Here is a 24,641-nt window from a genome sequence, read left to right on the forward strand (position 1 = left end):
GCGGGTAGCGGATATACCCATACCCGCAAAAATTTAAAACAAACTACCCGATCCCGCCCCGTTTCCCATTGTCGTCGGGTAGTGGATACCCGCTACCCGCCGGGTAGCGGGTCGGGTTGAGGGTTTCCCGATACCCGCTACCCGTTTCGACACCCCTACCTCTATCACTCTATGAATAATAATCTAATTACATTTCAATCTATTTTCTATATTTTATTAATTTTTAATGAAAGCTTGCGTTGTTCAATCTCGACCAAGACTATTGGTTGGGAATTGATCTGAGTATATATTTTTTCGTATAACTATCTTATTCTTCATTTGAGTCAAATCATTAATTATTGCTCTATAGAATAAGTAAATAAGATAATAGTGGAGAGAAATTTAAACATTTAATAAAATTATTGTTTTATTAAAATTTATAAAGTAACTTATTCTTTTTTATGGTCACATTGGAAAATAATGATCGTAATTATATTCATTATGTAATTATTAGTATAATTATTTTTAAATGAATATATAAAAGAGGTAACTCAACTTTCTTTGAAAAGAGGTAGTACTATATTGTAACAACATGAACAATAATTAGTACTCCCTCCGCCCCCCAAATTTTGTCACCATTTGATCCGGCACGGGTTTTAAAAAATGTAATAGAAAATAAGTTGAAAAAAGTTAGTGGCATGTGAGTCCTATTTTTATATATTAATTTTAAAATAAAATGTGAGTGAGAATGAGTTAGTGGAATGTAGGATCCACTACCAAAAATGATAAAAGTGAAAAGTGACAAATTTTTAGAGACGGACGAAAAGATAAATAAGTGACAAATTTTCAAGTATCTGATGGTTTAAAAAAATGGACTCACCAGCCCCTCCTAGATTGTTTGTCGTCAAGTCAACGGTTTGGGGCCCAATTATCATACGTTTATTTTGGTGTATCAATTTAATTGAATTTTACTTTCTCTCTTCTAGGGGTGTCGAAATGGGTAGCGGGTATCGGAAAACCCTCAATCCGACCCGCTACCCGATGATAATGGGAAACGGGGCGGGATCGGGTAGTTTGTTTTAAATTTTTGCGAGTATGGGTATACCCGCTACCCGCGCGGGTATACCCGTCAAACCCAATAATACCCGTTATTTTTAGGATTAGAATTTTCAAATATTTTGTTTTAGTTAGTTAGTTTCAAATCTATATATACTCCCCAATGATAGACTTTATTTCCAATTATTATCCGCTGCCAAATGAAGGATTGCAAGATTGGTGAAAGTGAAACTTTTATTAGGTTAACATAGAGATTAGAGATTTAAAATATTTAGACTTTTCTTTGAAGTGATTTATATTTAAACTTTTGATTAAAGTGAATTATTTTTTATTTTATATTAAACTTTTGATTGGTGATTTAATTTTAGACATGCTTGATGTTTCTATCATATTTGCTTATTTGAAATTTGGATTTGCATTAAATTTCATACGTAGTCATATTATATTTAAGAGATGAGAAATCACCATATTTGTGCATAGTTAATAGTTGGAAACTATGCAAATACAACAAAGTAAAAATAATACAAATCTAAAATTTGTAGTGTAGCAACTAGCAACAATCCCAAAATTCATTTTAGAATTTCAAACATGTACATAAAATTATTGTATTAGATGACTAGCATTGATAATAAGCGAAAGCTAAAAGTATAATATCATTGAATAATATAATACACAATTCAAATTATGTCTACGGGTTTGGGTACCCGCAACTGCGGGTTTGGGATACCCGATGCGGGTATGGGATTACCCGTTTAACTATACGGGTCGGGATTGGATAGTATAATATTCAAGTTTTCGGGTACGGGTACCTGCAAAATCGGTTTTGGGTACCCACGGGTACCCATTTCGACACCCCTAGAAATTGTATTCCGACAGCGCCGGCCCATTGACGAGAAAGAAATGGCTCTGCAATTAGTTCCGGCGACAGCGGCGGCCCATCGACGAGACGAAGTCGTTACCGTCAACCTCATTTGTCGTTTCCAATGAAACAATTGAATTTCGATTTTGAATTTAGACTTTTGAATTTTAAATTTTGAATCTTGAATGTAAGCCCTTGATCTATGTTTTTGAATTCCGACAATGTTGAAATGCATATTAATGTTCTAAAACTAGATTTGAAACACATATATGACATAACATTATGGACTATAATTTCGTCGAAGATGAAGCAGAAAAATAGAACAAAATACCGTCAAACTAGTCCTACATATTCATTATCAACATCAAATACGTCCTGAACATTTGCAATAATTAGATGACTAATAATCCGAGATTAAGCCTAATCGGGTCAAAGAGAAATTGTTTTCTCTTAGTGGGATCGATCTTATGTAGATCTTCATGGTTAAAAGGCCGAAAATGATTTTCTATTCTCACAATAGCTAGAACTCTCATTTAAATTTTCCCATATATAATGGAAAAAATGCAGAATAATATACACTCTTTCTCTTTCAATTTATTGTATGGTGGGCCACTAGAGATTTGTTAGCCGCCAAAAACATCATTCTCTAGCAAAAAAGATGTATGCCCGGAATAACTTTAAATTTATTAATTGAGATTTATATGTGCACTAGGCATACTTTACTAATTAATTTGCTGAAAGCGTCCACAACTGAAACAAGTGGCCATGTTATTAAATTTGTTTTTTGCTACTTGTTCAATATAGTATAATAAATGTGTAATGATGCTCTAATTAATTAATGTTGATGAGTTGTTTCCCACAGCAGCCACTCTTTAAAGTAGAATATGGCAGAGTTCCTACTTAAACTTACTCTCTAAATTTTCCTAACTCTATGATTTTACCTAAAAAAAAAGCAGCTCCAAAATGTACATCCTCGTCGTCCGCCGCAGCGCCACCGTCCGCCGCCACACAACCATAGTAGCTGCCACTTGCCAGCCGTGAAGGTATCTCATTGCTCTTTTCAGCCTTTATTGTCCACAATTTTATTTGTACTCAATTTCAAATAATCATGTTAAAGATTTATGTTTGGAGCCTTAGTTATAACCATATGATTTGTATGTGCAAGAATTTTGGTTATTCAATTGCTTATTGATTTTTGTCTAGTAATTAATGTTGAAAATTGAAACCAACGGTTCAACCTCGAATCAGAGAGGTCAACCCTGGCTTGAAACCGTACCCGGAAATGCGTTGTACTTCACAGAAAATAGTCTCATTTGTGGACGACATAGGTTTTAATGAAAAATTGGTAAAGTAAGAGAGAAGAGTATGAGAAAGTACGTAAGAGAGTTAAATGGAAAAAATAGGTAAAGTACGAGGGATAAACTTTCTATTTTAAGAAATGAGACTATTTTTTGTGAAATGGCAAAATGAGACTTTTTCGTGGACGGAGGGATTATTTATCACCCAAACTATTGTACGATTTCGTACTAGGTACCTAACTCACAATTCTAAGTAATTGAAGTACTTCTTTTGGGAAAAAAAAAGGTACTTCTTTTGGACTTCAAATGTCCCATGTACTAACTACCTCATAGACCAATGTCTTTTTACTACTACTGCTTATAAATTAGTTTTGTCTAAGAAAAGCACCCCCAAAAAAAGCAACTCCGATGCGCGGAACGTGAGGCTACCGCCCATTTGTCACCTCCTGCCATTGCACAACCATAGTAGCTACCAGCTGTGCAGGTCAGGCACACTATCTTTTTCTGTCTTTCATTGTTCTAAATTACTTATTGGTTACTCAATTTGCTTGTCGTTGTTTGATTGAGAACATTGATAAGCAAAACATAATTAGATTATAGTACTACATTTTACTAGATCAGATAACTCCAAAATAGAGGACAGTTTGATACTCCCTCGTCGGCGAATAGGAGTCTCGTTTTTCCATTTTAGTCCATCCGCGAATAGGAGTCCTGATTCATTTGTACCATAAATGGTAATAGGGTCCCACCTTCCACTTACTCACACAACTGAGTGACATTTTATTTGAAACTAATGTATACAAGCGGGAAACTCTTATTCCACTAGCTTTTTTCCACCCACTTTTCTTAATATTTCTTAAAACTCGTGCCACCAAGAAATAAGACTCCTAATAGAGGACGAAGGGAGTAGTAATTAGGTATGATTTGATAGACGGTAGTGATTCATTGCTGAACCAAAATGAATGGTCCGACACCGTTGATGGTGATTTTGGGCTAACCCGAAATCACCAACTAGCCAGTCCACTGGTTTCAACATTTTCTACCCACAAAATATGTAGAAAAGTAAAATGCAAAAAATAAAATTGAAGAACTCTTGAATACTACTCCATTTGATTGATTTGAATTGTTTTGTTGATACATAGTACATTCCTATTTATAGGACTAGAGAAGTAATGCAGTTAGGAACAATACAATTGGAACTATAATACTCCCTCCGTCCCAAGGAAGATGACCCCTTCCTTGGGCGGCACGAGATTTTATGCAACTTTATTTTGTGTGTTGAGAGGAGAGAGTAAAGTAAGAGAGAGGGGATAAAGTAGAGATAAAAGTGTTTCCATTTTAAGTAATGGGTCATCTTAGTTGGGACAAACTAAAAAGGAAAGTGGGTCATCTTCAATGGGACGGAGGGAGTATTATTAATGTTATATTCCTTGAAACTCTAAAGGGACCGTTTCCAATATTCTCGAGACACTCATATTATATTTCCAACAAAATCTTTTCTAATACACTCAGACTTGTCATTTCTTGTATGATCGTCATCCGAAGACTATGCTTCCCTTGAATCATATATCTCTAACATCAAACTCTCGCTCTATTTCAATTTTAACGTTATTTCCTCGTGTTTCATTCACCTTCTGTTGAAATGATAAACTGGAATGAGAGGCTGATTCTCTAAATCAATGCAATATTGGCATTTTGCTTTCGTGTTTTGTTTGATCTTTGAGCTTGTAGAATCAGTGATGCCCTCGGACTTCAAAATCTTTTCTAGTTGACTCAGCCTTGTCAGATCTTGATCCACTTTTGTTATCACTGAAACTCCAAATCTTGCTGTGAATCTCCCCTCAATTTCTAGCAGCATCAACCTTCTAACCAAGACTTATCACCAAACTCCATACTTAGTCTCTTATAAATTCTTGTAAATCCAATGAAACTAATTAACTATGTAAGTACTACAAGTTTATCTTCTCTCCAATCTTCTAGGAAATATAATGTTCTTGATCTTCTCCGTCGATTCAGTCATTTTCTTTGGGTTTTTCTTTTTTGGAACATAACTTTCCGACCATGGAGAAAATGTTGCGTTGCCGAATTCGTCAAAAATGAAAGAAAACATATGAATTCAATTATATTAATTAAAACGAAAAAAGAATTGAATGTTTGTCCCACATACAGGTGAAGAGTGAACCAATAGTTGAAGTGTCACTTATCTAAATCCAATACTATATTGGATTGATTTCCACCATAAATAAAGAGAAGCAGCTCCAAATCGCATAAATGACAGATGCTATAGTTTCAGCCGTGGTGGAGAGTGTTGCAACTATGATAAAAGACAAGATTCGGTATGAAGTCAATTTGGTGAAAGGTGTAAAGAAGGAGCTTCAAAATATTTCCAAGAAGCTCAATACGATCAGAAAGGTGTTGGATGATGCAGAAAAGAAAGCATTGAATGATCAAATCGTCAAAATTTGGTTGAAGCAGCTCGAAAACACGACTTATGAGATGGAAGACATTTTGGATGAATGGAACTACTCTCTTCTCAAACATAAGTTGGAAGATTCTGCTGAGCCTGAGCTTGAGCAAAAGATAGGCTGCTCCTTCATCCCATGTTCGTGTTTATCTTTCAACCAAATTTCTGTTCGTCGTGATATTGCCAAGAAAATTGAAATTGTGAACGCCAAGCTTGATCAGATCTTAAAGGAGAAGGATGATTTCAATTTTGTCATCTCTCTGCCTGCGCCCGAGTCTCACCGACAACCAACCACATCGTCAATTGACTTCAAGAATGTTTATGGGTCGGACATATATAAGAAAAGGGGTGACATAGTAAGGAATATGATGCATAATGGTGGTGGTACCCAAATTCTGTCTATAGTTGGGACGGGGGGACTTGGGAAGACGACACTAGCTCAACTTATTTTTAGCGATCCTCTGTTCGATAATGATTGGTTAAAAATTTGGGTATGTGTCTCTGATCCCTTTATTGTGTCTAAGGTTGCCAAAGATATTGTTAAAAGTGTGGGAACAGAGACGATTCCTCCAGATGCCGACCAACTAGAAGTGGTGTTACAAAAAATAAAAGCATCAGTTTTAGGAAAAAAGTTTCTTCTTGTCCTTGATGACGTTTGGTCAGAAGATAGAGACAAATGGCAGCCCCTGAAAATCAATCTCGAATACGGTGCCCCAGGAAGTAAAATTTTGGTGACAACGAGAAATGAAAGGGTAGCTAAGAGGATGGGTACCTCAGATGATGATATCTATCACCCGAAAGAGCTTAATCTTGAAGAGTGTTGGTCATTAATGCGTGCCATATCCCTTGAAGGAAAGAGTGAGAATGAATGTGTAAAATTTGTGGATACGGGCAAGAAAATAGCTAGCAAATGCAAGGGATTACCTCTTGCTGCAGTTGTTTTAGGCAGATTTTTGCAGTTCAAGGATTTGGAAGGGTGGGAACACGTAGAGAAGAGTGAAATATGGCAGTTGGAGAATGCCGAAGTTGATCTTTTTCCTCATTTGGTTTTAAGCTACAATGATTTGTCCCCGGCTCTTAAGCGTTGTTTTTCTTATTGTGCCGTCTATCCTAAAGATTACAAAATTCATGCGGAGACTCTGATAGAAGAGTGGATGGCGCAAGGTTATCTTGGCTCTAATAGTGGAAATGGTGCACTGGAGCTCAAAGGTCGAGAGAACTTGAGAAATTTAGCAATGCGTTGTTTGTTTCAAGACATTGAGCAAAGTGAGTCGGGGGAGCAGATAGAATGGTGTAAAGTGCATGATATTGTACATGATTTTGCTCTATTTCTTAGGAAACATGATGACAAGGAGAGAAGTTGTCAGGTTTGTGGTCCTTCATTGGTTTCTCATGCCCAAGAATATCGAAGTCTATCACGGGACTATAATTATCCTGTTGATGAAAGAGACAGAATAAGTCAAGTTTGTGATTGCATGAAAAGTCTTAGGGTGTTAAGAATTCGGGGTAGACTTCCTCCAGTGGGAATGGAAACGCTGATTCACTTGAGATGGTTGGATTTGAGTGAGTCTGACCTGTCAAAGGATGGCCTTAAAATCATATGTAGGCTTTATTTCTTGCAAACTCTTCTCTTATTAGAGTGCAACCTAGCAGAGATTCCACGAGAAATTGGGAATTTGGTTGAGCTAAGACATCTTGACTTAAGGTGGAATCGGGGAATAAAGGAGTTACCAGAGAGCATTAGTAGTTTGGTTGAACTGCAAATCTTGAAGATTAAAAGCACTCCTATCAAGTGCTTGCCGGAAGCATTAGGTGAGTTAAGTAATCTCCACACACTGGAATTGTGCAAATTTAAAGTAGGAAGTGAATACAACAAGTTGGGTTTTCTGAAAAATTACATCATTGTCTTACTGGATATATAGAATTGGGAATCTATTGTAGTAGTATGAGTGAAATGGAGGAATTGGTTGTGGATGCTCGACAAGCAGAGTTACAGACAGTACTACAAAAACTTGAAATACCTGAAATATCCTTTGAGGTCATGATGGACGAAATGGAGCAGTCATCATTTTCATCATCATCAATATGGATGAAGGTAGTAGAAGCTCTCGTGCCCCATTACAAGTTGAATGAATTGCTAATCAGGGGATATAAGGGCTCCAGGCTTCCGCATTTTATGTTATCGCCTCTCAACTTTATAAAACGGATAGATTTGACTAATTTGAGTGAGGTGTCATCATTGCCGGCTATGGGGAAACTACCTTTCTTGGAAATTCTCTATATTTGGAGTGTGGAGCAATTGATGTTTGTCGGAAGGGAGTTTTTAGGAATAGAATCTTCATCTGATGATGATGTTGTTGTTGCATTTCCTAAACTCGAGAAACTGGAATTTTATGGCTGCTCCAAATGGGAGGAGTGGGAGGACATAACGGAGGAGGAAGAAGAATCTGCTGCCATCTCCATCATGCCATGCCTCATTGATTTGACTATCATTTTGTGTTCCAGTTTGAAGAAGCTGCCGCATCGCCTCCTGCATAAGGTCTCCTCGTCTTTGCGGGAGTTGAATATCAGAGGTTCGTCAGAGCTAGTAAACACATACGGAGAAGACAAGGAAGGTTCAGCTTGGAGATCCATATCCCAACATAATCCCCAACTTCAACTTCGCACAGAGCTCTAATGTAATTTATGTCTTCTTGTTTGATTTACTTGTTTTAGATTGAATTTGGGATTGTAATATTTATTTTTATGCTTTAATCATAAATTTTAGTTAGATGGATACTCTTTTTCCTTCATGGTGTTTTTTCCTTTGGGTTTTTTTGCCATGAAGGTTTTAATGAGGTCCGGCCTTGAGCAATCATCCAACGTTCTCCAAGATTTAGGTTTTGCTTTTTATGATATGATCATATAATTTCTGTCAATCGCATAAATAATATTTTTATATACAGCTACTTAAACTGATTGGCAACTCAAAACTGTGTATCTTCTCTCTCAAACTCCTAATATATATAGTGAAACTAGACTGCCTAAATATAGATATAAAATTATCCATTCCTGCATTGTGTTGAAGAAAACGAACAAAAAATGTAAAATGGGCCTGAGTTATCTGAGTTAGCGATAACACACATATATCCTAAATGGGCCTGATTCCAAGTTTGGGCTGATAGCCTTTTCGACTTTACAATTTCAGCCCAACTCCTACTACAAAATTCCAATTATACCTCTATCGATATAGTGACAAAAAATTACGTATAGAATCGAAACATACTTTTGAAACCAATCAAAATTTTGCAAACAAACTAAGAAAAAAAAGTGAGTTATTTTTTTTAGAATAAATGATTAGATAATGAAGCCCCTACTAATAATATTCTCTATGTCTTGCACTGCATAAGAGCTTTTTTTTATATAAAAATAAATAAATAATAACATTCACATTATCACATATGTCCTAAATGGGCCAGATTCCAAGTTTGACTAATAGCCTTCTAAACTTTATATTTTCAGCCCAACTCCTACTACAAAATTCAATAATACCCCTATCCACTAGTAACAAAATTTTCGTTTAATATCGAAACATACTTTCAAACCAATCAAAATTTTGCAGGCTATATTTTCGTTATGATTCCATTTTCTTCCTTCATTTTCTCTGTACGTTTTCAATTTACAAGTTCAATTCAGCCCTTCCTACCATTAAAATTTTGTTGATTTAGTCTTCAATGGCCCTATCTTGACATGGGCTGGAGCTTGCTTTTGAAATTTTCAAAAAGCTTTGAAGTAGAAAAAAGAGAAGAAAATAACTTGTTGGCAGGGGCTTAAGCCCTCCATTATGTCTTACTGTGTCCGCCACTGCTGAGGGGAGGTACGCAAACGTCCCCTCCCTTCATTAAATTTCTAACCGAAGATTGCCACGTGCCGTTTATCAAATAATATGTTTTTCTTTGAAAGGATCGCTAGTCTTTTCTCATTTACCCTCGTAGTGACTCTAGTCTTACAAAATTTGATTTTTCATCTATGAATACAAATCACTAATTTAGATCTTGTACATTAAATTAGACTATCCTGGATTTTCATATATATTTGTATTCAGACTTCAAAAATATACATGAAAAATATAGTTTCTAATAACTTTAAGTAAATATTGATTTGGTTATTTTTTCAGCGTCTAATAACTTAATTTCTGGAGCAAACACAGCAATCAACGGCCACAGCTCGAATACCGCTATTAATATGATAATTAGGCTTCTTGTAGTATTAATACTGTATAATTATGAATTTCGCTCTAATTATATTGTGGTTTTCAAATTTTACGTACTTTATCAACGGCTATCTCAACCTTTAAAAATTTTCATTTTTATTCCATTCTTTAATAGTTGTACTCCCTCCGTCTATAATTAAATGTCACATATGGGCACATGTTTTAAAAAATTGTTTGACTTTATAAAATAAAGTGGGTAGAAAAAATTAGTGGAATGTGGATCCTGTTTTTTTATATTGATTTTATAATAAAATGTGAGTAAAATATATGGTCCAATCAATAAATATAGTAAAAGTGAAATGAGACATATATTGACTGACGAAAGAAATCAGCCTAAAAGCCCAATAAATTAATGCAGCCGTTGCTGCTGTCCATAAAAAAATGGGTTTTATCGATGGCCCAACTCCGCCACGGCCCATAATCCAGGCCCGCTACAGAAAATCCGACCAGTGGCATCTGGATAGGTTTTGGGTTTTGACAATCGGTTTTGTTACGAAGATGATTGCTCTTCCTCACCTAATTGTTGACTCTTAAAATGTGTTTTTCTACATATTGTATTTAATTATTTATAAAATTAATTTAGGATGATAGCTCTTCCACACCTAATCCAGCATAGTATATAATTGTACAGCAGGATGCATGAACATGGAAATGTAGAGGCTGCTTCTGATGTGAAACTATAATTTAATTTATAGTAATAGTTATGGCTGCATCTATATGTCTGGTACTGGCAAGATCAAAAGTCAACAATGGTCACACATCAAAATGAAAAAAAAAAGGATGAAATAGATAACATTTTTGCTAATTTTTTAGGTTCTCATATTTGTTTTTTTGGTACCAAATTCAGTAAAAATATGATTAAGGTCTAATGATGCTCTAATTAATTAATGTTGATGGCTTAGTTGCCTGTCGCTACTGTCCAATAATTTTCTTGTTCATTCCGCCAACCTCAAACTTAATCCGTGTTTTAATTAAAATTGATTTTGCTAAAGCAAACATTATTCCTAAGACAATCTCCCTAAAAATAACAGCTTTAGACGAAACAACCACATGATGACTTGGTGCCAAGGAGTCGTTCTTCATTACACCAAACCCTCAATTGATGACTCTAATCTTATATTTCCGAATTAGTTTTGACTCAATTGATTTATTAAAACTCAACGATCATATATACCGTATGATCGTATTCATACCTCCAAGAAAACGCAGCCATCATTTTGTTGGAAATCGAAACTAAAATATACAAATATAACTATTCCTGTATCCATAAAGACATGAAATCACTATTTAATTCTAATGAGTCATATCCCTAATATTAATTGATTTTAGGGTTGAACGTATGGATTTCTATTATATGATTATCTATTCTCACATAACTAATTTAAATTCTTCCTATATATAATGAAAAAAAGACCAGAATAATAGTCACTCTTTTTATCTCAATTTATGGTAGTATGATTTTTCTTGAGGACCGATTTGGCCACTAGAGATTTTGTTAGCCTCCAAAAACATCATTCTCTAGCAAAAAAAAGATGAAATAAATTTTATGTTAAATTAAAGTTATATATGCGCAGAATAACTTAAAATTTATTAGTTGAGATTTATATGTGCACTATGCATACTTTACTAATAAATTTGCTGAAAGCGTTCACAACTGAAACAAGTGGCCATGTTATTAAATTTGATTTTTGCCACTTGTTCAATATAGTATAATTAATGTCTAATGATGCTCTAATTAATTAATTAATTTTGATGAGTTGTTAGCCGGCTGGCACTGTATTATAAAAGTTCAAGTAGATGGCAGAGTCCCTATTTAATTAGCCCTTAAACTTACTCTCTAAATTTTCCTAACGCTACGATTTTACCTAAAAAAGCAGCTCCCAAACGTACATCCTCGTCGGCCGCCGCAGCGCCACCGTCGGCCGCCACACAACCATAGTAGCTTCCACTTGCCAGCCGTGAAGGTATGACCCTCTCTTATTGCTCTTTTCAGTCTTAATTTATTGTTCATAATTTTATTTGTACTGAATTTATAGTAATCTGGTCTTCATAGATCAAAACCCCATGTTTAATAGTATTAAAGATTTATATTTGGAGCCTTATAGGTATAACCATATGATATGAGTGCAGGTGCAAGAATTTTGGTTATTCAAGTGCTTATTGATTTTTGTATAGTAATTGTGTTGAATAATTCAATGATAGTAGTAGTAGTTATATGATGTGTTGAATAATTCAATGATAGTAGTAGTAGTTATATGATGATGGAAATGCCAACTATTCTGTCTGTCTACAAAAAATAGTCTAATTTGTGGACGGCACGAGTTTTTGTGGACATTCCAAAATGGCAAAATGAGACCATTTTCGTAAACGAGGGATTATTTATTACCCAAACTATTGTAGTAAGTACTATATATCATTCTAGGCACCTAACTCACAGTTCTAAGTTACTTCTTTTTTTGTACCTTATAGACCAATATCTTTTTACTACTAATGCTTTTAAATTAGTTTTGTCTAACGCAGAGATTATACATAAGAAACTCCAAATCGGAACGTGAGGCTACCGCCGTTTGTCACCGGCTGCCATCGCACAACCATAGTAGTCAGGCACGCTCTCTCGCAGCTATCTTTTTCAGTCTTTCATTGTTCTAAATTGCTTATTGGTTACTCAATTTGCTTGTATATCATAGGGACAACAACATAGATAAGGCAAAACATAGAACATACTACATTTTATAGATCAGATAACTCCAAATAGAGGACAGTTTGATAATCAGTAGTGATTCATTGCTGAACCAAAATGAAACTGGTTCGGAATTGATGGTGATTTTGGGCTAAACCCGAAATCACCAACCAGCCAGTCCTCTGGTTTGAACATTTTCGGCCAACAAAATCTTTTCGAATTCACTCAGTGATAAGGGTTTAACCTCTTATCGAGTAGGAAGATTGGATGTCAATCAATCAGAGTGCTTAGGTGTTGAATGCAGAAAAATAAAGAAGATAAAAGATAAATTACTTGGTATTTCATTGATTGATCGAATCCATAAATGATAACAATCTATACTATTTATAATACTAAAATAGTACTAGTAACCTATCTTATCGAACAAGAAAACAAGATATGGATCATCTCTACGATCCAACTCTTGCTCTATTTCAAGTTATTCGTTATCGAATTGATGATGATCTTGTCTCATCTATACAAGTGTGAATAACTCTCCCCTTACAAAGGCCTTTTAAGAGAGTGAGTGATCCATTTCTAATATCTCAGGACTCTTGAATTTGTTTCACTTGAGCTTGATTCAGCTTCTTCTCCACATGTTAATTTCCTCAATTATCGACATCCCACTCATCTTGTTTTGCATAGTAATTAGTGTTAACTCATGAGACATTTATTGACACGATTTTTCAACTTATCTAATTCTTCTTTCTTCCACTATTGCAAGCAATATCGATGTACCTGTCATTTTTACTTGGTGATTTCCGCAGCTCTTCTCCATTGTCCAAAATCCTTTTTACTTCACTCGATTTTAGTGTTATTTCCTCATGTTTCATGAACCTTCTCCTTTGTTTCTAGCCGATCTAGCTTTCTTTCTTTACTTTGAACTTGATTCAACTTCGACTTCTTCTCCAGAGTTATGTTCATTTAACGACATCATGGAATCCTCAAACCCCACATGTTGGACCGTCTCATAGACCAACTCTTGTTCATTTAGTGCAACATCCATTCATCATCGTAAGCATGTTACATCACCACATGACTTTCTACTGGCTTCTTCTTCATCCAACAATACCTAGTTACCCACAACATTTTGATGATTGCATAATTTCTTCTACCTAATTTATTCCTCAACACCCCTCGACAATGACTTTCTTCTCCTCATGTTTAGTACTGAGCTCTTCGGGAACATGTCCCGACATAATCCTTCATGTTAGGCTGATTCTCGTACTTGGCATTTTGCTTTCGTGTTTTGTTTGATCTTTGAGCTTGGAAATATTTTCTAGTTGACTCAGCCTTGTCAGATCTTGATCCACTTTTTTTTATGTCTTGTTATCATTGAAACTCTACATGTTGCTGTTAATCTCCCCTCAAATTCTAGCAGCTCAAACCTTCTCACCAATCTTCTCGGAAATATAATGTTCTAAATACTTCTCCGTCGATTGGGATTTTTTTTGCACATAACTTTCCGACCATGGAGAAAATGTTGCGTTGCCGAATTCGTCAAAAATGAAAAAGTATATGTTCTAAGAAAACGCATGAATTCAATTAGTATATTAATTAAAACGAAAAAAGAATTGAATGTTTGTCCCACATACAGGTGAGAGAGCCTTGTCCTACAACTGTCACTTATCTAAATCCAATATATCAGCTCCAAATCACACAAATGGTGGATGCTATAATTTCACAAGTGGTCGGGAGAATTGCAACTTTGTTAGAAGACAAGTTTCGGTATGAAGTCAATTTGGTGAAAGGTGTGAAGAAGGAGCTTCAAAATCTTTCCAAGAAGCTCAATACGATCAGAAAGGTGTTGGATGATGCAGAAAAGAAAGCAGTGGATGAGCAAAGCGTCAAAAGTTGGTTGAAGGACCTCGAAAACACGACTTATGAGATGGACGACATTTTAGATGAATGGAACTACTCTCTTCTCAAACATAAGTTGGAAGATTTTGCTGAGCCTGAGCAAAAGATAGGCTGCTCCTTCATCCCATGTTCGTGTTTATCTTTCAATGAAATTTCTTTTCGTCGTGATATTGCCAAGAAGATAGAACATGTGAATGCCACGCTTGATCAGATCTTAAAGAAGAAGGATGATTTTAATTTTGTCATCTCTCTGCCTGCGCCCGAGTCTCACCCAGAACCAACCACATCTTCAATTGACTTCAAGGATGTTTATGGGTCGGCCATATACCAGAAAAGGGATGACATAGTGAAGAATATGATGCATAATAGTAGCGGTACCCAAATTCTTTCTATAGTTGGGACGGGGGGACTTGGGAAGACGACACTAGCTCAACTTATTTTTAGCGATCCTCAGTTCGATAAGGATTGGTTAAAAATTTGGGTATGTGTCTCTAATCCCTTTATTGTGTATAAGGTTGCCAAAGATATTGTTAACAGTGTGGGAAAAGAGACGGTCTCTCCAGATCCCGATCAACTAGACCCGGTGTTACAAAAGCTAAAAGCATCTGTTTCAGGAAAAAAGTTTCTTCTAGTTCTTGATGATGTTTGGACAGAAGACAGAGACAAATGGAAGCCCCTGAAGATCAATCTCGAATATGGTGCATCCGGAAGTAAAATTTTGGTGACAACGAGAAATGAAAGAGTAGCTAAGAGAATGGGTACCTTCGACAATGATATCTATCGCCCAGAAGAGCTTAATCTTGAAGAGTGTTGGTCATTATTGCGTGCCACATCCCTTGAAGGAAAGAGTGAGAATGAATGTGTAAAATTTGTGGATGTGGGCAAGAAAATAGCAAGGAAATGCAAAGGATTGCCTCTTGCTGCAGTTGTTTTAGGAAGACTTTTGCAGTTCAAGGATTTGGAAGGATGGAAACATGTCGAGGAGAGTGAAATATGGAAATTGGAGAGTGCCGAAGTTGATCTTTTTCCTCATTTGGTTTTAAGCTACAATGAATTGTCCCCGCCTCTTAAGCGTTGTTTTTCATATTGTGCCGTCTATCCTAAAGGTCACCGAATTCATGCGGAGACTCTGATAGAAGAGTGGATGGCGCAAGGTTATCTAGGCTCTGATAGTGGAAAGGATGCACCGGAGCTCAAAGGGCGAGAGAATTTAAAGAATTTAGCAATGCGTTGTTTGTTTCAAGACATTGAGAAAAGCAAGTCGGGGGAACAGATAGAATGGTGTAAAGTGCATGATATTGTACATGATTTTGCTCAATTTCTTAGGAAGAATGATGAGAGAGATAAAAGTTGTCAAGTTTGTGATTCTTCATTGGTTTCTCATGTCCAAGAATATCGTAGTCTATTGTGGGACTACAAACCTCCTATTGATGAAAGAGATGGAAGTTTTAAAGTTTGTGATTGCATGAAAAGTCTTAGGGTGTTAAGAATTAAGAGAGTTAGAAGTCCTCTTCCAATGGGAATGGAAACGCTGATTCACTTGAGATGGTTGGATTGTAGTTATATTGCATTGTCAAAGGAAAGCCTTGAAATCATATGTAGGCTTTATTTCTTGCAAACTCTTCTCTTGTCACGGTGCGAGCTAACAGAGATTCCACGAGAAATTGAGAATTTGGTGCAGTTAAGACGACTTGAGTTAAGTGAGAATAAATTAAAGGAGTTACCAGAGAGCATGTGTAAATTGGTTAAATTGCGAACTCTTTTTTTAAAAAGATGCTCTCTAGAAGTGATTCCACAAGAAATTGGGAATTTGGTGAAGTTAAGAGAACTTGACTTAAGTTCTAATAGCGGAATAAAGGAGTTACCAGAGAGCATTTGCAGTTTGGTTGAACTGCAAATCTTGAAGTTTGAATTCACTAATATCGACTGTCTGCCTAAAGCATTAGGTGAGTTAAGTAATCTCCGTACACTGGAACTGTGTGATTTTAAAGTAGGAAGGCAATACAACAAGTTGAATTTTCTGAAAAAGTTACAACGTCATCTTATTGGATCACTATCATTGGATATCCACTTGAGCAGTATGAGTGAAATGGTGGAATTGGTTGAGGATGCTCGAAAAGCACGATTAAAGACACTTCTTCAAAATGTCGAATCACTTGTAATATCTTTTGAAGGTACGATGAATGAAATGGAGCAGTCATCGCCATCATCTTCATTGTGGATGGAGTTGGTTGATGCTCTCGTGCCCCATTACAAGTTGGAGATACTGACAATCTTTGATTTTAAGGGCTCAAGGCTTCCGCATTGGATGTCATCACCCCTCAACTGTATAAAACATATAGGTTGGATTAATTTGAGTGAGGTGTCATCATTGCCGGCTATGGGGAAACTACCTTTCTTGGAAAGTCTCCAAATTTGGGATGCGGGTCAATTGATGTTTGTCGGAAGGGAGTTTTTAGGAATAGAATCATCTTCATCTCATGATGTTGCTGTTGCATTTCCCAAACTCAAGAATCTGGAATTTTATGACTGCTCCAAATGGGAGGAGTGGGAAGACATAACAGAGGAAGAAGAAGAATCTGCTGACATCTCCATCATGCCATGTCTCACACACTTGTCTATCAATGAGTGTTCGAGTTTGAAGAAGCTGCCGCATCGCCTCCTGCATAAGGTCTCCTCGTCTTTGCGGGAGTTGAATATCAGAGGTTCGTCAGAGCTAGTAAACACATACGGAGAAGACAAGGAAGGTTCAGCTTGGAGATCCATATCCCAACATAATCCCCAACTTAAACTTCGCACAGAGCTCTAATGTAATTTATGTCTTCTTGTTTGATTTACTTGTTTTAGATTGAATTAGGGATTGTGATATTTATTTTATGCTTTAATCATAAATTTTTATTAGACGGATACTCTTTTCCCTTCATGGTGTTTTTCCCTTTGGGTTTTTTTGCCATGAAGGTTTTAATGAGGTCCGGCCTTGAGTGATCGTTCTGTGTTCTCCAAGGTTTAGATCTTGCTTTTTTTTGACATGATCATATCATATGGCTTCTTCCAATCGCATAAATAATATTCTTATAATAGAGCTAATTAAACTGATTGGTAACTCAAAACTGTGTATCTTATCTCTCAAACTCCGAATACATGTAGTGAAACTGGATTGCTTTAAATATAGATATAAAACTCCTGCATTGTGTTGAAGAAACGAAAAAAAAAAGTAAAAATGGAAGGGAAAAAACCATGCAAAGAGAAGAAACGCACTTCAAAGAAATAGTGAAACCAATCAAAATTTTGCAGGTTACATTTTCGTTATGATTCCATAGAAAAAGAAATAGTTTCTGCTTAGATACCTCACTTATTAAGAAGCCTCATTAAATTCTTTGGGAGGACCACAAAAATTCCATCTAAGTTAACATGTAAATATTATGATTGGAAAATTGATGTATCATTAACAACACAATCATTCTTTCTCATCTTAAATCCAAAAAAATGAGGGGCAGTTTGGGAAATTGGAGCCAAGGACTATTGAGTGCCTCTCTATTAAATTTCCATTTGTGTTTTGTAATTTGGACCCTTTATTTTGACATTTCTTGCTCGTTTATGGAAAATGCAATAATTTGTTGCATGGCATAAATTTTAAAAAAATTAGTTGACTGCAGGTGAAAAAAGACACGTGAAATTAAATACGAATCTCACTTTTATGTATGAATTTTATAGTGAATGTGAGTATAATAAGTAGAAATGAAGTTCATCTATCACAAATAGTAAAAATAGAATGGAATATTTTACTATGAACATCACAAGATACTAAAATAAAAACATCTAATGATGAACATATGAAGTATTAATTCAAGAAAATTGGATTATCCATCTTTTATGAGCAATTTGAACAAAAATAGTTTTGTTTGTAATATATATTGAGCGGGTTTTTTATACTCTACAGAGTCGGTTTTTTCTAGATTTTAATGATTAGTGAGACATCATTCCATTTCTAATAAAATTACTCAAGTAAATGTAGTAGTATATCACAATTACTATGAAATAGACAAAAATTTATGACAATCTTTAAATTACTTACTTAGCAGGAATCCTAACCTCTAAAATCAATCCACAATAAATGATGGGTTGAATTAAGTGGAAGTAAACTAGTATTCTAAATGAAATATTCACCAGCACTGCATATATTGTTTTATTTTCAAATTTATTTGTTCAGACAAAATTTCAATAAAATAATCTAAATTTATATGGTTTCTTTTTTTAATCTAATCACAGTTCTGAGCTACCTTAGAAAGCCCAGTTTATTTTGTAGATGCAAATCTTACCATATAAAAAACAGCCCAACTTTATGGGCCTGTTAACTATATCAATTAAGCCCACACAACAATTTCAAGAGCAATATTCCACAAAACTCGTTGAAAATCAGTGTCATGCCATCAATTTTGCAATAGTTCAATAGGGGAACGATGATGTGATGGAGAGTCATGGATATTTAATGTGGATGCTCTAAACTCAATGGGTCCTTGTTCATTCCAAGTAACCTAAAATTTTCATATTATTATTTTACAGAAGTCCAAAATTAGTCTCGTATGTTTGATGAAAAAAAATTGGTCCTGGACAAAATGTTTTGCTCAATATTTAATGGTTTCGTAAAAGTTTAACGGTCAATTGTGTTTTGACCTAAATAACGAGTTAAATTAATGGAACAAAATAAATTCTTTAGGACCCTAAACCCTAAGCTAATATAGACTTAATGTGTAAGATCAAATAATTTTTTTTTTTGCAAATGTATGAGATCAATTTTAAACTTTAAAATGCAATTGATCGTTAATATTTTATAGACCATTAAATATATACCAAAGCATATTATTTAGGACTAATTTTCATTTTTTAACAAATATACGAGATCAATTTTAAATTTTAATCTTATTATTATTTGAAATCTAAAATTTTAATATTATTATTATTTGAAATCTCTTAACTTGCAGGACAGGTATGCCCAATTCTTCAATCTCCATCAAGTCTTATAACCAACTTACTCCATCCCACTACAAAAGTCTACTAACTGAATAATAGAAATTTTTTTAATTTTAAAACCTCCTTTCTCTTTAATGGGATGGAACTTATTCTCCACTAACAATACTTATTAGAATTGGAAATAAAGGCTAAACTGATACCTAATTACTCCCTCCGTCCCCGATTAAGAGTCACACTTTTCCATTTCGGTTTGTTCCCTATTAAGAGTCACACTTCATTTTTACCATAAATGGTAGTAGGTCCCACATCCCACTAACTCACTTCACTCACATTTTATTATAAAACCAATATAAAAAAGTGGGCCCCAGATTCCACTAACTTTTTCAACCAACGTTTCTTTACATTTCTTAAAATCCGTGCCCGAAATAGAATACTGGGTCGAATTATCTGCGACGGAGGGAGTAAATATTATGATTGGAAAATTGATGTATCATTAACACAACACAATCATTCTTTCTCATCTTAAATCCAAAAAAATGAGGGGCAGTTTTGGAAATTGGAGCCAAGGACTATTGAGCGCCTCTCTATTTTGTGTTTTGTAATTTGGGCCCTTTATTTTGACATTTCTTGCTCATTTAGGGAAATGGATTCATCTCAAGACAATAATTTTTTGCATGGATTATATCTTCCCTTCATAATTAAAAGTCAACCTTGTCTAATTATTGTACATGTCATGATATTCATTAACCTTACATTTTTTTCGTCCGCCATTAAATATTTTGTTTAACTTGTCATAAATCTAAAAAAATTAGTTGAATACAGGTGAAAAAAGACATGTGAAATTAAATACGAATCTCACTTTTATGTATGAATTTTAGAGTGAATATGAGTATAATAAGTAGAAATGAAGTTCATCTATCATAAATAGTATAAAAATAAAATGGAATATTTTCCTATGAACATCACAAGATACTAAAATAAAAACATCTAATGATGAACGTATGAAGTATTAATTCAAGAAAAATGGATTATCCATCTTTTATATCAAGGAAATTCGCTATTACTATTTCTTTATGCACTAAATAAATCACGGTTTAGTTTATGTGCAATTTGTGTGTAATATATATTGAGCGGATATTTAATACTCTACAGAGTCGGTTTTTTCTAGAGTTTAATGATTAATATGACATCATTCCATTTCTAATAAAATTACCCAAGTAAATGTAGTAGTATATCACAATTACTATAAAATAGACACAAATTTATGACAATCTTAAATTACTTACTTAGCAGGAATCCTGACCCCTAAAATCAATCCACAATAAATGGATGGGTTGAATTAAGTGGAAGTAAACTAGTATTCTAAATGAAATATTCACCATCTATGCATACATTATTTTATTTTCAAATTTATTTGTTCATACAAAGTTTCCATAAAATAATCTAAAGTTATATGGTTTCTTTTTTTAATCAAATCACATAACAATTTTGTAGATGCAAACCTTACCATATCAAAAACAGCCAACTTTATGGGCCTGCTAACTATATCAATTAAGCCCACACAACAATTTCAAGAGCAATATTCCACAAATCTCGTTGAAAATCAGTGCCATGCCATCAATTTTGCAATAGTTCAATAGAGGAACGATGATGAGATGGAGAGTCATGGATATTCAATTTGGATGCTCTAAACTCAAAGGGTCCTTGTTCATTCCATGTAACCTAAAATTTTAATATTATTATTTTACTGAAGTCCAAAATTAGTCTCGTATGTTTGATGAAAAAAAATTGGTTCTACGTTAAGTGTAATGGCTTTTGGTCCTGGACAAAATGTTTTGCTCAATATTTAATGGTTTCGTAAAGTTTAACGGTCAATTGTGTTTTGACCTAAATAACGAGTTAAATTAATGGAACAAAATAAATTCTTTAGGACCAGAAGCTAATACATACTTAATGTGTAAGATCAAATAATTATTTTTTTTGCAAATGTACGAGATTAATTTTATACTTTAAAATGCAATTGATCGTTAATATTTTATGGACCATTAAATATATACCAAAGCATATTATTTAAGACTAATTTTTATTTTTTTTAACAAATATACGAGATCAATTTTAAATTTTAATATTATTATTATTTGAAATCTCTTAAACTTGCAGGATAGGTATGTCCAATTCTTCAATCTCCATCAATGTCTTATAACCAACTTACTCCATCCCGCTACAAAAGTCTACTAAAAAATAGATTTTTTTTTTTTTATTTTAAAACCTCCTTTCTCTTTAATGGGATAAACTTATTCTCCAATAACAATACTTATTAGAACTTGAAATAAAGGCTAAACTAAAACCTAATTATATTTTATTTTTCAATTCTAATAATACTTTAAATACTTTTTCTTTTTATCTCTATCTTACTTTACCAATTATGCATTAATTTAGTAAAACTCAGCAATCATTTCTCCGAAAAAACTCAACGTCCATCATTTTTGTTGGAAATTTAACTAATACATACAAATATAACTATCTCACATTAATATTCATAAACATCAAAAACCATATAGTTCTAAATTCTAATGGGTAACTCCTTTTAATACCAACTGATTTTAAGATGGAACTTATAGATTTTTATCATAGTATTAGAGTGGATAGCCGACTATCCAAGGTTCATTTGCTTTTAATTAAATTGAAAATTTGGAAACAACAGTAGCAAAACAATACCAACTAATTATTAGTATATATAAACTAAAGTTAATTAATTTTGTAATGAAATTTATTGCATTCCTACAAAGAGAATTGTTTGCTGTTAGTGGGATCAATTGATGTAGATCTTCATGATTAAAGGACCGAAAATGATTTTCTATTCTCACAATAACTAGAACTCTCATTTAAATTCTTCCCATATATAATGGAAAAAAGAAGAATAATAGACACTCTCTCAGTTCAATTATTGGTATGGCTTTTCTTGAGGAACGATTGGGCCACTAGATATTTTGTTAGCCCCCAAAAGCATCATATTCTAGCAAAAAAGATGAAATAAAATTTATGTTGAATTAAAAGTTATATGCGCAGAATAACTTAAAATTTATTACTACCTCCGTTCAGATAGCTTGTCTCACTTTGACCTAGTATGGATTTTAAGAAATATAATAAAAAATGAATGTGGGTCATATTTTTATATATTAGTATAAAATAAGAGTAATAACGGGTTAGTAGAATATGAGATCCACTGCCAAAAATGATAAAAAGTGAAATGAGATAAACTATGTGGGATGGATTGAAACGGAAAAATGGGACAAACTATTCGGGACGGAGAGAATAATTGAGATTTATATGTGGCATACTTTACTAATTAATTTGGTGAAAGCGTTCACAACTGAAACAAGTGGCCATGTGATAAAATTTGTTTTTTTGCTGCGCTTGCCGTCACCGTCGGCCGCCACACAATCATAGTAGCTGCCACTTGCCAGCCGTGAAGGTTTGTCGCGCTCTCTCATCGCTCTTTTCAGACTTGATTTATTGTTTATAATTTTATTTGTTCTGAATTTAAAATAATCACGTTTAAAAGTGTTAAAGATTTATGTTTGGAGCCTTAGTTATAACCATATGGTTGTAGATGCAAGAATTTTGGTTATTCAAGTGCTTGTTGATTTTTGTGTAGTAATTAGTGTTAAATTGAAACCAATGGTTCAACCTCGAATCAGACCGCTCAACCCTGGCTTAAAACCGTAACTTGAAATGCCAACTATTTCCTCCGTCCATAGAAAATAGTCCAATTTTTGGACGGCACAGGTTTTAATGAGAAGTTGGTAAGCAAAAAGTAGGCGAAATAAGAGAGTAAGATGGAAGTATGAGAGAGAAACTTCTATTTTAAGAAATGAAACTATTTTTTTGGACATTCTAAAATGGCAAAATGAGGAATTGTTGTACTACTATGTCGTTCTAGTTACTAACTCACAATTCTAAGTAATTACTCTTGTCTGAAAAAGGCACCCCAAAAAAAGAAACTCCAAATCGGAACGTGAGGCTACCGCCCGTTTGTCACCGCCTGCCATGGCACAACCATTGTAGCTACCAGCTGTGTAGGTCAGGCACACTATCTTTTTCAGTCTTTCATTGTTCTAATTTGCTTATTGATTACTCATTGTTTGATTGGTCAGAACATTGAAAAGGCAAAACATAATTAGATTATACTACTACATTTTACTAGATCACCAAAATGAATGGTCCGGCACCGTTGATGGTGATTTTGGGCTAAGCCTAGTATAATACTAATAAAGAATAATAAGATGTAAATGGATAAATGAATAAAGTTGTGCGGGCGGTGAGGATTAAATGAATTGTACATCATTTTCGGCCCACAAAATCTTTTCTGATTCACTCAGCCTTGTCATTTTTTGCATGATCGTCATGCGAGGAATCTGTGCGTCACCTCAATCATCTCTACGATCCAACTCTCGAATCCCATCTCGATCATGATCTCCAAGTGTCTCTCGTCATGTGAGGACTCTGTGCTTCACTTTTATCATCTCGAACAATGATGTTCATGCTTATTTTTATCAATGTTATTGGAGATATTTGTTCAATATTCTTCTAAGACACTAGCCATTTTTGTCATCTCTAACATCAAATTCTTTCTCTATTTCAACTTTAGCATTATTTCCTCGTGTTTCATGAACCTTCTCCTTTGTTTCTAGTCGATCTAGCTTTCTTTCTTTACTTGAACTTGATTCAATTATGTTCATTTAATGTCGCGGAATCCTCAACATCTCATAGACCAACTCTTTCGTAGATTTAGTACTGAGCTCTTCGGAAACATGATCCTTCATGCGAGGCCGATTCTCTAAATTAATCCATTTTCAACAATTGCAATATTGCCCTACTTGGCATTTTGCTTTCGTGTTTTGTTTGATCTTTGAGCTTGTCTCGGACTTGGAAATCTTTTCTAGTTCACTCAGCCTTGTCAGATCTTGATATCGTTGCTTGTCAATCTCCCCTCAATTTCTAGCAGCTCCAACCTTCTTTCTTCACCTGAGCTCATTTCACTTCTCTTATAAATTCTTATAAATCCTATGAAACTAAGTTTATCTTTTCTCCAATATAGTTAAATTCTATTAATTAAAACGAAAAAAGAATTGAATGTTTGTCCCAAATACAGGTGAGGAGTGACCTTGTTGTGAACCAAT

At 34.4% G+C, this 24,641-nt stretch overlaps 1 protein-coding gene and 1 pseudogene across 7 annotated transcripts; both read left to right on the forward strand.

The window, feature by feature from the left end:
- Window positions 1–2,856: 2,856 nt before the first annotated feature.
- Window positions 2,857–24,640, forward strand: LOC148923925 (disease resistance protein RGA2-like). Of its 6 annotated transcripts, XM_089061261.1 has the most exons (4): window positions 2,857–2,874; window positions 11,822–11,872; window positions 12,414–12,512; window positions 14,225–17,542. In XM_089061261.1, the coding sequence occupies exon 4, from the start codon at window positions 14,291–14,293 to the stop codon at window positions 17,294–17,296; it is 3,006 nt and encodes a 1,001-aa protein (XP_088917387.1). In that variant the 5' UTR covers window positions 2,857–2,874; window positions 11,822–11,872; window positions 12,414–12,512; window positions 14,225–14,290; the 3' UTR covers window positions 17,297–17,542. The 6 variants fall into 6 exon arrangements, 3 of the variants coding, with proteins under 3 accessions (XP_088917387.1, XP_088917385.1, XP_088917386.1); XR_016132821.1 differs by lacking the exons at window positions 11,822–11,872; window positions 12,414–12,512; window positions 14,225–17,542 and adding exons at window positions 23,445–23,541; window positions 24,614–24,640 and having other exon boundaries at window positions 2,864–2,937; XR_016132819.1 differs by lacking the exons at window positions 2,857–2,874; window positions 12,414–12,512; window positions 14,225–17,542 and adding exons at window positions 23,445–23,541; window positions 24,614–24,640 and having other exon boundaries at window positions 11,816–11,872.
- On the forward strand, window positions 2,972–8,434 carry LOC148923926 (disease resistance protein RGA2-like; annotated as a pseudogene). Its single transcript, XR_016132824.1, has 2 exons — window positions 2,972–3,676; window positions 5,362–8,434. The product of XR_016132824.1 is annotated as a disease resistance protein RGA2-like (transcript).
- Window position 24,641: the final 1 nt, after the last annotated feature.

The sequence above is a fragment of the Salvia hispanica genome, chromosome 6 (genome assembly GCF_029641045.1).
Source record: "Salvia hispanica isolate PSC_SH4W2 chromosome 6, Shi_PSC_v1, whole genome shotgun sequence".
Taxonomy (NCBI): Eukaryota; Viridiplantae; Streptophyta; class Magnoliopsida; order Lamiales; family Lamiaceae; genus Salvia; species Salvia hispanica.